Source organism: Eubalaena glacialis, chromosome 17, assembly GCF_028564815.1.
Source record: "Eubalaena glacialis isolate mEubGla1 chromosome 17, mEubGla1.1.hap2.+ XY, whole genome shotgun sequence".
Lineage (NCBI taxonomy): Eukaryota > Metazoa > Chordata > Mammalia > Artiodactyla > Balaenidae > Eubalaena > Eubalaena glacialis.
Genome location: NC_083732.1, coordinates 63,433,495 through 63,447,292, shown reverse-complemented (window position 1 = coordinate 63,447,292; position 13,798 = coordinate 63,433,495). Strand labels below are relative to the sequence as shown.

The following is a 13,798-nucleotide window of genomic DNA, read 5'->3' as shown; positions in this document are numbered from 1 at the left end:
ATTAGAGCACGAGAATCAATGATGGTATGGAGGTGTTGTCTCTTATTACAGTTCATCCCCAATATAAAACATACTTGGCTTATAGTGGGTGCACAACAATTACCTGGTGAAATAAGTGAGTAAATATGTATTTTAAAAAGGTATTTCTTTATAAAGTACTTGGAATATATTATAACACTAGCTTTGTGGTTTCTTTTGCATTGGCAGCTTTGTTTCCCTCCAGAGTTGATAGGAGGAAAATCTCTGTCATGCTGCTATCTACTTTAACCTGACTTGCCATATCATTAGATGTACCCTTAGAAACATAATGAAATTCTAAAGATAGCCATGTTACTGAGTAGCTGGCAGTGTAGGCCTAATAATGATGTTGAACATTCTTTGTAAAATTGATGGATCTTGTACAAAGCAGGGACTCAGTCAAGAGCAAAATTCTCCAAGGTGAAATCCACCTCTAGGTTACCATCTGCATTTCACATATTTTCTGATTGATTTGATTCTAGATGGGATTTCCTTCCAGGTTAAATATTCCCATTACCCAGCTTAATTTCCTTATAGATAGTGAAGTGGAGAATATCGTGTCATTTCTTAGTCAATACAAATATATAAGACAATAGAACTGGAAGAGAAGAGTGTAAGGCCTTGTGAATACCAAATCTGGACTGTGACCTTGCTGAAGTTTCTTGACATATTGAAAAAAAATATACCACAACTTCTTAGACAAACTACACAGTGAATAGTAAAATCTACTGATCTTTAAAGATTTATCTCAGAGTTTATATTTTCATAGAATTATACAATGTAATTGTTAGAATAGAACTTTAAGATTATTTTCTAATACTAAATCAGGCAGGTAAAAAATTATTACTATGTCAATTTTACCAATGAAGCAGTTAAAATTCAGGGAACTAATACAACCTGGTCAATGTCCCTTTCTTACAACAGTACAGATTACAGTACAAGTCTTCTGCTTTTGATTTTATCCAACTGTATAGAATCTAAGGTTTTTCTCTTTTGAAAGTTCTTGAGATAAACAAGTTTATACCAAAGAGTCTACTTTCTGAATGGAAAGGACACACAAGAACTTATGAGTGATTTAAGTGTACTTATTCTTTGCTGCACAGAGCAATGCCATAAGCAAACTGGACCGTTAATTTGCCCAAGGTCACCAAGATGGTAATTCAGACATTATCTCTGAATTATCATCCATAATATAGTCGAAACTTATACATGTGCTAGTTAGGACTATGAAATATGTATTAAGTGAGGTGTGCATTTCCAATTAAATTACACTCTCAATTAGATGAAACAAATATAAAATGAGAAGTCAGAAGTATATTTACAGTACTGATGAGTTGTAAAAATGGTGAGAACTCAGTCATTTTCTGTAGTATTTAGTGCTATCAGTATTGTTCTGAAAACAGCCTCAGGTTATCCAGATAGATTAATTAAAGCAAATTAAAATGTAATATAAATGTTGTTACTGCAGTCTTGGAATAAATGTTTCCCAGTGTCAAACAAATGCTAAATTATAAACAAACCTTAAGCATACATTGAAATGACTAGCTGTAATTTTGTTCATTCATTCATCCATTCGTTCATTTCACACACTTTAAAAAAAAATAAATTTATTTATTTATTTATTTTTGGCTGTGTTGGGTCTTCGTTGCGGTGCACGGGCTTCTTATTGCGGTGGCTTCTCTTGTTGCGGAGCACGTGTTCTAGGCGCACGGGCTTCAGTAGTTATGGCACGTGGGCTGAGTAGTTGTGGCTCTCGGGCTCTAGAGCACAGGCTCAGTAGTTGGGGCGCATGGGCTTAGTTGCTCCACGGCATGTGGGATCTTCCTGGACCAGGGCTCAAACCGGTGTCTCCTGCATTGGCAGGCGGGTTCTTAACCACTGCGCCACCAGGGAAGTCCCCCACACATATTACTTGAACTATTTTATTTTATTTAATTTTTTTCATTGAAGTATAGTTGATTTATGGTGTTGTGCCAATCTCTGCTGTACAGCAAAGTGACTCCGTTACACACATATAGACATTCTTTTTTTATATATTCTTTTCCATTATAGTCTATCACAGGATATTGAATATAGTCCCCTATGCTGTACAATAGGACCTTGTTGTTTATCCTTGATGAACTATTTTTAACTATTGTGAAAGATTCTCTTCAATTTCTTATATATAAGGACAATTTAATCCTAGGGTATAGCAACGCTTGATTTGATAAGGTCCCATGTTGCTTAACAATAAATTCACTAACTCTTTCAGTGGATTTAGACTATTGGTGAAGATTAAAAGCATTGTAAAAACAATTCCTAAGAAATGCTAATGTAAACTTTCTTAACTTGAGCATAAACTTTTTAAATTTACATACACTTATTTATATATAATTAGCATATGAATAACATATCTTGAAAAATTATTTTTACTGTATACAATAAGTAGTTATGAAATGGTATTACTTTTACATATCTATTTTTTTCACACCCTGAGTCATGAGAATTTTTAAGAAAAAACTGTTACGGATACAAGTTGTTTTTGGTGGAATAAAAACAGTTCAATTTTAAAGGAAAAGTTTGTCATTACCAATTTATTTCTGACTTGTTATAATAACCAGATATAAAAATTCATTTTGTTAGACATAAATGCTACCATACAGAATAAAATCACTTGCATAAAAAATAAAGTAAAAATTACAAGATTTTGTATGTTTGCTAATGTTCAGTTTATTTCTTATATCAGTGATTTTACATTCTATGGTGAATTTATTTCTAACAAAAGTATTTGTATCTGGGTATTATATTAAATTAGAAAGAAATTTGCAATGAGAAATTTTTACTTTCAAATGGAACAATATTTATTTGATTTTATTGATATCAGTAGCATAGGAAAATTTTTTATACATAGGTGAAATTTAATATTTTTTACATTTTTATTTACAAAAATTTGAAAATTAAAGGATTTTATAATTTTGCAAGTGTTTTGGACATGGTAAGCTGAGGGACCTATTAGATATACAAGAAGTTAAATAGGCAGTTGAATAGAATGGTCTGAAGCTCCGGAAAGACATTAAGACTGAATATATAAATTTGGGAAGCATTAAACTAAAAACAGCATTTAAAACCATAGGATAAGGTGAAGTTATCCAAGGAGAAATTGTAGAAAGATGGGAGCAGAACCATTAAGAACTAATCCCTGAGGTACTACAACTTTCAGTCATTGGGTTAACAAGGTAGAGATAGCAAAAGATACCAAAAAGAGCAGCAAATAAGCCAGGAAAGAGAACTAGCAGTCTGATGACTGAGAAGCCAAGAAAAAAAGTGCTGTGACAAATATTGCTAAGATGTTTCTGAAAAAAGAAGGCACTAAGTTATCATTGAATTTGGCAGCCTAGATTTAAGAAGGACAGTTTAGTGAATATGTCTGATGAATGGCAGATGAAACTGGAGACAGTTGTATAGATATCTCCCTCAGGACAGATGTTTAATAGGTTTCCTACTAAAGAAAGGAGGGAATTAAGAAAAATAGTTGGAAGAGAATGGGAATGTAATGAGGATTTTGGTTGTTTATTTAAGATGGAAGTTGGAAGCCACATTTGTATGTTTTTGAGAATGACCCAGTACAAAAGGAAAACCTAGTGATTCAGAAGAGATGAAAAATGTTCAGGAATGAAGTCCTTGAGAAATAGAAAGGTTTTAATACCAGCAGGACAAGAACTAGGGTTAGCCTTACATAGAGAAAAGGGCACCTTCTTCGCTGCTACAGGAGAGGAAGTAGCGAATATGGATGCAGACGCCAGAGATTTGGTGAGGGTGCGCCTATCTTATTGCTTCTACTCTCTTAATGAACTGTAAGGAAAGAAATCAGAAAAAAGAGAGGACAGGAAGAGCAAGAATGAGAAAAACAATTGGAGGGGAAATGTTCTTGTTACTGCAATTACTTAATACCATTTGACACATATATGGCTAAATTTGGCATATATCAGGTTAAATTTTATTTTTATTACTTCTAATAATACCTGCAAAATAACCTTGAGTCTTTCTTTTTTGCTTCCCTTTATGGTGAAATATCAGGAGCAAGAAAATTTTTGTGTGTAATGAAGGGTTATAAACTGTTCTTGCCTTTCTGTTTCGATGTAGGTCTAACTTTTTTGCCCAATTCTTTTGTTAATAAACAACTGTCAAAGTTCCATTAGTAGGGCATGGCTTTTTATTGTTTTATCTAGTAATGGGATAGGTTTGTGCTGAGACAGTATACTCTAATGGCTAAGAGCCCTGCTGTTTCTTGATTCAAATTCCAACTCTGCTAAGAGCAAACATTTAATATCATGGAGGCTTATTTTACCCATTTAAAGTAGGGATAATAATACTTCATAACGATTTGTGTTTTAGCCTAAGAGTATAAGCTTAGCTTCTAGTTAAGTGTTTTGCACAATGTATGCTCTCAGTAGAGACAATAATAGTAATCATCATTATTTTATTGGTATGTATTCTGATTGCCCTTCACGTTGAACAACTACATCTCTTTCTTAGATACACAGATTTATTTCAGTTTGACCAAATATACACCAGTGGAATCCTGTGAATAAGACTGTATTGTTAATATCTGTGCAATTTTTTTAAGTAAGAAATTAATACATTTAAAGCTAAGTGTTATAAACATGTAGGTTTTTGGACTATTCCAATCAGAATGATAGGCAGGTAGGTAGCTGCTCTTCTGATTTTAAAATGACAATAAAGATTAATAACATATTTTAGAAATTTCAATTGAAGCCATTATTTCACTTGAGCTTTATACTATAGTTCACACTTTCAGCACTTTATTTTGCAAACACTCTATCACTTTTACTTAAGAAATGTCCCTTGATTATGGTCTGATGTCTGCATAGGACATTTCATCCACTTTAAGTAACTATGTGATGTTGGTCAGGCTTCTTATCTTTTTTTAGCCGCAATCTTCTCATTGGGAAAATATGGATACTAATAGTACCCAGACTTCTTGTGAATCAAATGAGATACAGATCATAGTACAAGTGTTTGAAAGACAGTAAGTGTCCAATAAATATTACATAATGACAATATTAACTAGTCACATACTCTTCTATTTATATATCTTTTCCCTGTGACTATTATCATTTTTACTGAATAATCAGCTGTGAAACAGACTAACCAGTTGATATTTCCTGTTCTAGACTAACCAAAACGTAACTGGCCATTTCTTTGGGGGGGGGGGGTGGAGACAAGGAAGGGAAGTCATCTTTTATAGTGAATTTCATTAGGTTTTGAAAGCTAAATCCAAGATATATTTGGACAGGATAGCATATAAGCCTATTATATACACTTTCTAGAATGCTCCTTTCATGATATCATTGCAGGTGAGATAACAAGTTTGTTAAGACCCTTTATCTTTGTTGGAATTTATGCTTACTTTACATATTTATGTTAAGAAAAATCAGGAATAAATGACAAACTTAAACCTAATAGAACAAATACAGATATTCATTTCATCAATTAAATTTGAAGTAATTTGGACTTAAAAAACTGAGATAATAAATAGAAATTACCTATCTTAATACACTGGTGGCAGGTATATTATTTTCTAATATATACTTTTTAAATTTTTATATCTTTAAAATAGTTGATAAATTAAAATACTTAACTGCAAAAAAGTCCTCATTCTATAGAAACACCCTGTATATTATTCCACAGTAGAAGAGAATAGAGAGGAACAAACATCTACTTAAAAATATATATATAACAACAGTAATAAAATGCAAATAAGAATTATATATCTTGAGAATTGTATGTTCCACAAAATTAAACAACAAATGTCAAATAAAAATTCTTAATCTATTTTTACATATGTGACTAATACTTATTAAGTTCTAATATTATATAATTGTTTTTAAATCATGCTAATTTTGTGAGATTATTTCAGTCCTAATTTCCAAGGAGATACAGCATGACTTTTTAAATGTTTATTTATTTTCTTCAATGGCTATAGTTTCTATTTAATACAGAAAACAAGAACGACCGATGCCAAAATTAATGTAATTTTGTCTACCCACAAACACAGTGTATAACCAGTATAGAGATTAAACTTTGAATAAGTAAAGAAAATAAGACAATAGCATTCACAGCAAGTAATTCTTTCTGTGTGTATTTAACTAATTGCTTTCAGAACTCAAATAATTGCAAGAAGAAAAAAGGTATTTGGTCTTTCACTAAACCCCATCATTCTCTATTGTGTTTTAAAATCTTACTACTAATTTATTTATTAGTTGAGAGAAAAAGGAAGAGTACAGTTTTACCACCTCTCTTCCTTCAAGTCAACCAAACCCAAAGGCAAATGAATATTTTTACATATTACATATTAGCTATCATATTGAAGCCTTTATATTTTAGCTACTAGGTTCCACTTTAAATCTTTAAGCACAGTGACTCTGACAATAGGGCGAAAACCTCTTTTTTCCCTCAAACTCTGGTAAGACATGGTTATACCAACTGCTTTCATTTCAGTGTTTTTGTAACATTGTTATATGTGCATTTTTACTTTGAGAATGTTCATATTAAGCTTCAAGCTTTTGGCAGAGTCCAGCACATAGGAAGCCTCTACAACAATGACAAAAACAAAAACAAAAGAATATTTTTCATAATCTGTATATCATTCTACTTTTCAGCTTGAAAGCTGTAGCACATTTTACATTTATATCACTCCTTTCCAATTAAAACATCCTAAGTGTAAATCTTGTATGTAGGACATCCTGCTCCAGTTTTGTATTGTAAAACCAATCCATATATCAGTTTTAGTGTTGGTAGAAACCATTCCAGAGCAATTCAAGAAAAGCTTAATGACTGAGTTTATCACAAAAGCATTTACAAAAATAAAGTCTATCAATATTGAAAGATTATAATTGCCAGACCCTGTAATGCCTGATGGATGTTCTGCTAAGGAACACTGATAGGTATTACAGAACAAATCCAATTGGAAATTGGAACCAAGTCCCTGCCTCACTTCCCTCAATATTCTCCAATATGAGTCTGATTGTTATTCTATTAACAACTAAAAATAACTCTGTCAAAAATAACTCAAATGAAAGAAGATTGAATATTTTTAAGATGGACACATTTATGTGCACTGTAGCTTTTCTATTTATGGATATAATCTCTGTATTTTTTATAATTTCTTAATGGGGTTTATTATATTTAACTGAGAAAGAAAATGTATCTCTAGGACAGTTAACAGGTAGAAGAGAACAGTCTAGTGTATTAATTTTTGCAAGAAAGTGCCATCTTCTTTCCAGAGTGGCTGTACCATTTTACATTTCTACCAGCAATGGATAAGTAATTCAGTTTTTTGCAGAATCTTGCCAGCATTTGGTGTTACTATATTTTTTATTTTAGCTGATCTGACAGGTATGTAGTAATATCTCATTGTGGTTTTAAATTGCATTTCCTTAATGGCTAATAATATTGAACATTTTTTCATGTGCCATCTGGTATCCTCTTTATTGAAATGTTTTTTGCCCATTTTCTAGTTGGATTTTTTTCTTTCTTTTTTTTTCACAGTTGAGTTTTAAGAATTCTTTATATATTCCAGATACAAGTCCTTTGTGGAATATAGCCCATGCAAATATGTTCTTCCAGTCTGCAGCTGTCTTTTCATCCTCTTCACAGTGTCTTTCACAGAGTATCAAAAAACAGATTTTGAGTAAATTTATTATTTAGCTACTAAAATGCCATGTCCCTGCTTGAAGCAAGTTAACACATAAATTATTTACGAAAAACAATTAAAAAGTATTTATTGTGCAGGTATTTAAAAATTAGCCCAAGCATTTTTTAATTGAAGTATAGTTGATTTACAATATTATATTAATTTCCAGTGTACAGCATAGTGATTCATAGATAGTTTTTACAGATTATATACTCCATTAAAAAAGCAACAAGGAGATATTGTATAGCACAGGGAATTATGGCCCAAGCATTTTTTAAGTTAATTTTCTGAAAGCACATAGATATGTGGAAGCTTCTCAAATATATGATCTGGAACTTTGAAGGTGATTTTGGATAGCATCAAAACTAAAGGTTTGTTTCTGTCTTTTCATAGGTTCTGTTGCCACTGCATGTCGTGACCCAGGGGTTCCCATGAATGGGACTCGAAATGGGGATGGACGAGAACCTGGGGACACTGTTGTTTTTCAGTGTGACCCAGGATATGAGCTTCAAGGAGAGGAAAGAATAACCTGCATTCAGGTAGAAAATCGATACTTCTGGCAGCCCAGCCCACCAGTTTGTATAGGTATGAATTTAGAACAATTAAAATTTTATACAGGTGTAAAACAACGGTTAAAAACTGGTTTCAATGTTATTAATTAAGAACAGTATTCTGGAATAGGTTATATGGAAGTATAAGATTTCAGAGGTCTATGATCCTCCAAAAATGCACAAAATTGTAAATCATTGTTATTTTTCCCCTGAGGAGAGGGTCTATAATTTTATTAGATTCTCAGTGGTTCTAACACTCTAAAAAAAAAAAAAGTAAAGAATCAAAGTTCTTCAAATGTATGGACACCAAGGGGGGAAAGTGGCAGGGTGGATGGTGGTGGTGGGTTGAATTGGGAGATTGGGATTGACATATATACACTAATATGTATAAAATAGATAACTAATAAGAACCTGCTGTATAAAAAAATAAATAAAATAAAGTTCAAAAATTCAATAGAAATAATAGAATCAAAGTTCTTGAAAAATCTTCATCTTCCCTATCTACTATACAAATGTAGTTATTCACTGCTTTTAAAATTTAAAGAGTGGATTCAGACTCTGTATTTAAAATGGGCCAGGTTGATCTTGCCTCAATAATGGTTATTCCTTCTAAGAAAGAAAATTTTATCAGAACTTATGTTTGAGTTTCAAAGCTTTGACTTTCCCTTCAATCCATGTATTCCAAATGAATTATCAGTTTTTATTTTGATGATCTAAGGATTTGCAGCCGCTTGGTTCATACTTCCAACTCTCTGCCTTTTGAATCCATGGTCTATTCTTGAATCTCCAAGTTAGACTCTAGAAAATTAAGATACATATTATTTCCCTACTGAGTCTGAGAAAAAGTTAGAGGGATATACCACCTTTGGAATAAAATTAGTGAGAAAACTTGCTATATAATCTTTAAAAAAAATCTCGTTATTAAGGTTCTTAAATTCAGCTAGTTTAATCTCAAAACTTGAGCTCAAGTGTTTTAAAATTGGCATCATCTAGAATGTATAATACAGTTTGCCCAAAGTATGTTATGTGTACTCAAAATTTTATTTATCATATTCTTTCCCTTACTACACTGCAAGCACCTTGGGAGAAGATTTCATATCTTGTTCAGTGTATTTCTTATAGCATGCAAATTTAGCACTTTTAGGAGAGAAAGCCTTATTTTTGTTCACGTTATATCTAACTCATAAATACATTTTCAATAATCATTTCCCAGTGAGTCACATGATAATAAGAAAAGAGTGTTTAGTACCTTAGTCAGAAGTGAACAAATCAAGCACTCAGTTATTCAGATTTACTTTACCCCATTTTATGCTTCTTATGCAAGAGCTGCAAACTCAAATTCATTAGTGTGTCCTATGTGTTGATCTAGGCATTGAGGATTTAGCAGTACAATAAGACAGAAGAGTTCCCTGTTTTTGTGAACTTCTCTAGTAAAGTGAAAACTAAAAAATCTGAATTCATATCACATCTTTTGTATTTTATATGTTGGAATTTAAAAAAACACAATACACAGAGCAAAACACATCTAAAGGCTCAAACCAGGCAGGGAGTAGACAGATAGTTGTAGACTTCTGTAGAAAATGGAGCAGATGATAAGGAAAAAGCTTATTAAAGGGACATAAAAAAAGCACAAAATAAGGGTGTACGTTGAGTCAGTTCAGATTTAGCCATATTTTCCTTTACAGTTTATTATTTCCGTTTATACCTATGTTGCTCTCTATGTACCACTGCAAGATTCTAAATCATCAAACATCGATTAATTTACATTTACTATAAATACACTCATAAAAGCAGAGGAAAAAATACAGAGAGAAAAATATTTTCAAAGGAAAAGGGACTGAAACAATCAAGTTTTCATTTGTTTACTGGACAGTTAACCTAAAAAATATGCCAATTAAACTAAAATGCCACATTCAAATTAATTGGAATTTGACTGAGTATTTTGTAAAGAGAATCTTTGTGTAAAGAGGAAATGACAGAACTCCACAGACTTATTGTGGAACTTCTTGTTTTATTGCGATTCTTAGACCTATTAAACGGGTGTTATTTATTAGAATTACTAGAAAGGCTATATTATGTCAAATGTTGTCATGTAGAGAATTCTGAAACATTGAACAGCTTTACACTGAAATGCTAGAAAACACGAAAATCCAAAAGGTTAAAAGAGTAAAGAATTTTGAGATAGGCTGTTAAAAAATTCCATTTGTAGACAAGACTTTAGCCAGCAAGTCATAATTCTAGAAAATAAAAGTTAAACACCAAATTTTACTTAAATTAAGCAGATTGTGGGAATTTTTTGTAAGGACAGTGGTGCTGTGTATAATTTTTTGGTAGGAAAAGATTGCTTAAGGAGAGGATATGCATTAGAGCTTCTCTGAGGAAGATAATAACCTTAAAAAAAAAAGTCTGAAGAATTGCTAAGCTGCAGAAAACTTGACCTCTGAAACTTATAAGAAAGAACTCCATGATTGGAAATACTATGCCAAAGATTAAACCCTGAACTCTTTAGAAACTTTGTAAGTCTATGTCTCAGACCCTGGAGCATAAAGCATTTTGCTTGCATGTAGAAGTAGTCAACCTTATAGCAAACACCAAGCAGAAGGACAGTCATTTTTAAGAGAGTTAATAGAATTCATTCTAACAGAATTGACAGTGTGAAGATTACTTTGACATTGCCAGAGGGAAAGTAACAGCACTCAATATGAAGGTAAATAACAAAGACATTAGTATGGGTGGGCTGCTGAGAAAGACAGTAGACACAAAACTGAATAAGGGAGAAAAATTAAGATAGTAAAATCATTATCAATAGTTGCCTGTATAACTGTCTCATAAGATATTACATGCAGAACAAATCATTAATGTGTCAGAACTCTATGGAACCTAACTAAAAATTTAATTCATAAATATATTTGATTTAAAGAGAATCTTATTTTGGATGCTTTATGATTAGATGCATAAAAGTAAAAGATGTATTTTCCAAATGGTACTTGAAGGTTAATATATTAAATGCAAAGAGAGTTTTCTTTACTACTGAGTTGTTTGGGATATACAAATGTTAGATAATGTCTCAGCTTGTCTCAATGGCTTTTATAGATTTTCAAAATCTACTACAGTTATGAAATTTATCTGGAAAACCTCAATAAATAATTGTAATAATAGAATCAAAAGAATTTTAAAGGATCTTATGCTCCAATAATAGTATAATCAGAAAATATATCCAGTAAGATACTTAAAAATATGTGTAATGGATTTTCCTATATCTTATATGATAAAGGATATACACGTATAAACGTATATGTGGATGTGTTCATGTGTATAAAATTGCTAACGATAAAAAAGACCAAAGTTTCCTGGGAAAAATAAGGAGAACTGAAACAAACAAATAAAATTGCCCCCATGATCCCCCAAAGTACAAATGATACCACTTCCTTAGAATGTGGGAAAAAACACAAACATTCCTGCCTTTTGTGCATATATAGATATATATATACACATATGTAACTGCATTTGCTATTACACATATTTTTCTAATATTTTTCACATATGATTTTAAAAGTTCCAAAGATAAAATATGCCATTATTTTTATCAAAACATATAACTTTTATCAAAACAAAATTATTATTTTTATCAAAACAAATTAGATTGCTGTTCAGACTTATTCATCTTTAGTCTTCATAATCAATACAAGGAGTCAATAGCAATTCAACAAACATTTATGGAATGTGTAGTATATGCTAAATCTCACATAGAAAATAACATATAAAACACAGTCTTTAGCTTGCAGGTTAGTGATGAATGCAGATACCTGAAAGGAATATTTAAATAAAATATGGTAAGGGAAATGATGGAGATAGGCACAGGTTGCTATGTATACCAGAGTGTGTTGGAGAGAGCTGAAGCAGAGCCCAGGCTGAGAATTTCTAGGAAAACTCCCTGGAGGCAGTGATGAATCTTGAAACATAAGTAAAAATTATATAGAGGTAGAAGGGAAGACATTTCAGGAAAAACAAATAGGATGCATAAAGGCATGTAAATACAAGGAACAAGCAAATGATAGTTTTGAGTGTAAATTATGTGTCTAGATTGGTGGTTGATGCAATTGGAAAGGTTGCAGGGGTCAAGACACGAAACCTATACTGGAGTCGGGACATTATCTTTTAGGCAATGTGTAATAACTGCAGAATTTTATGCATGGGCATGGTATGATTAGATGTTTTCACTGGGAAGATGAAATGGAGGAAACGAGATTATACTAGAGGCATGGGAAACAAAAAATATTGCAATAATTCTGGAGGCATGTAAGAGTCAGATCTAGAAATGTGGTATTAGAAGAGGAAAGAAGAGATAGATTGAAAAATGTCTATGAGGAACTGAGGTAGAGTCTTGGTAGTGCTTCTTGATAGACTGGAGTCAAGGGTGCAATAAAGAAAAGGGAAGAATCTCAGGCCTCTAGCTTGGGAGTATATGTGGTTGGATGATAGTGCTAACCAAACAACCTGGGAATACAGGAGAAATTTGAGTTGAGGTTTGGATATGTTGGATATTCTGTGTTTGATGTACCCACAGTGATCAGGTAGAGATAGCCAGTAAGCACTTGAGCATATGGTTTAGAATTAAGCAGAGAAATCTGTTGGAGATGATAGGAAAAAGGGGTTATCAGTATGTAAGTGGAAGATAAACTCACAATTCGGACATGATCAACAAGGAAGAATGTAATAGAGTGAAAATTAGAGACGATTAGGTAAGGAATTCAGGAGAATACCAGAATTATAAGATGAAGTGAAAGAAGTTCTTGCCAATAAAACTGAGATCTGTACAAAGACATCAGAAGAAAATTAGAAATGGAGTTCCAAAAACGAGGAGAGTGAATTTACGGTGAAAGTCGACAGTTAAGGATGACTGCAGATATGAAGAGAAAGATAAAGGCAGAAATACCCTCCTATATTAGTCAATACAAAAGTCATTTGAGGGTGAGCTAGGGAGTGTTATGTGTGGGAGGCTCGGAGGCTAAGGGAAATAGCAATGGCTGGAGAGAGCAGGAGAGGTGGAAAGGACCAAATAAAGACATCTAGAGTCCCTAAGCAACAAAAAGGTTGTTGTCTCTCTAAATATAATTTCAAGTAAAAAAAAATTCTAAGCCTGAGATAAGTTTTCTCAGGATGAATACTTTGGTACTTTTCTTCAAGATATAACATAAGAAGCTATTTTTTCCCAGTGACCTGCTTTGCTAATCATGTTAGTCTGTCTACAGGTACATATAATACATAGGTGATGAAAGAGAGAATGAGATTAGACTTCCTTTTCAAAAGGCATAGTTGTAAAATAAAAAACAAATTCAAAATAAGTGAGGAGAGACTTTTATTAACAAGGAATTATTGTACAATTTTACTATTGTAATGTATGGAAATATCAAATCACTATGTTATACACCAAAAACTAGCAGTGTTGTAGGTCAATTATAATTCAAAAACAAACAAACTCATAGAAAAAGAGATCAGATTTTTGGTTACCAGAGTCAGGGGGTCGGGGAGA

At 32.3% G+C, this 13,798-nt stretch overlaps 1 protein-coding gene across 3 annotated transcripts in view; it reads left to right on the top strand.

Moving 5' to 3' along the window:
• Positions 1 to 13,798, top strand: part of CSMD3 (CUB and Sushi multiple domains 3) — a 1,197,799-nt gene that overhangs the window by 892,509 nt on the left and 291,492 nt on the right. For all 3 annotated transcript variants that reach the window (XM_061171997.1, XM_061171996.1, XM_061171995.1), the window contains one exon: positions 8,108 to 8,299. In XM_061171997.1, coding sequence (XP_061027980.1) covers positions 8,108 to 8,299 — 192 coding nt within the window. The remainder of the gene's footprint in view (positions 1 to 8,107; positions 8,300 to 13,798) is intronic.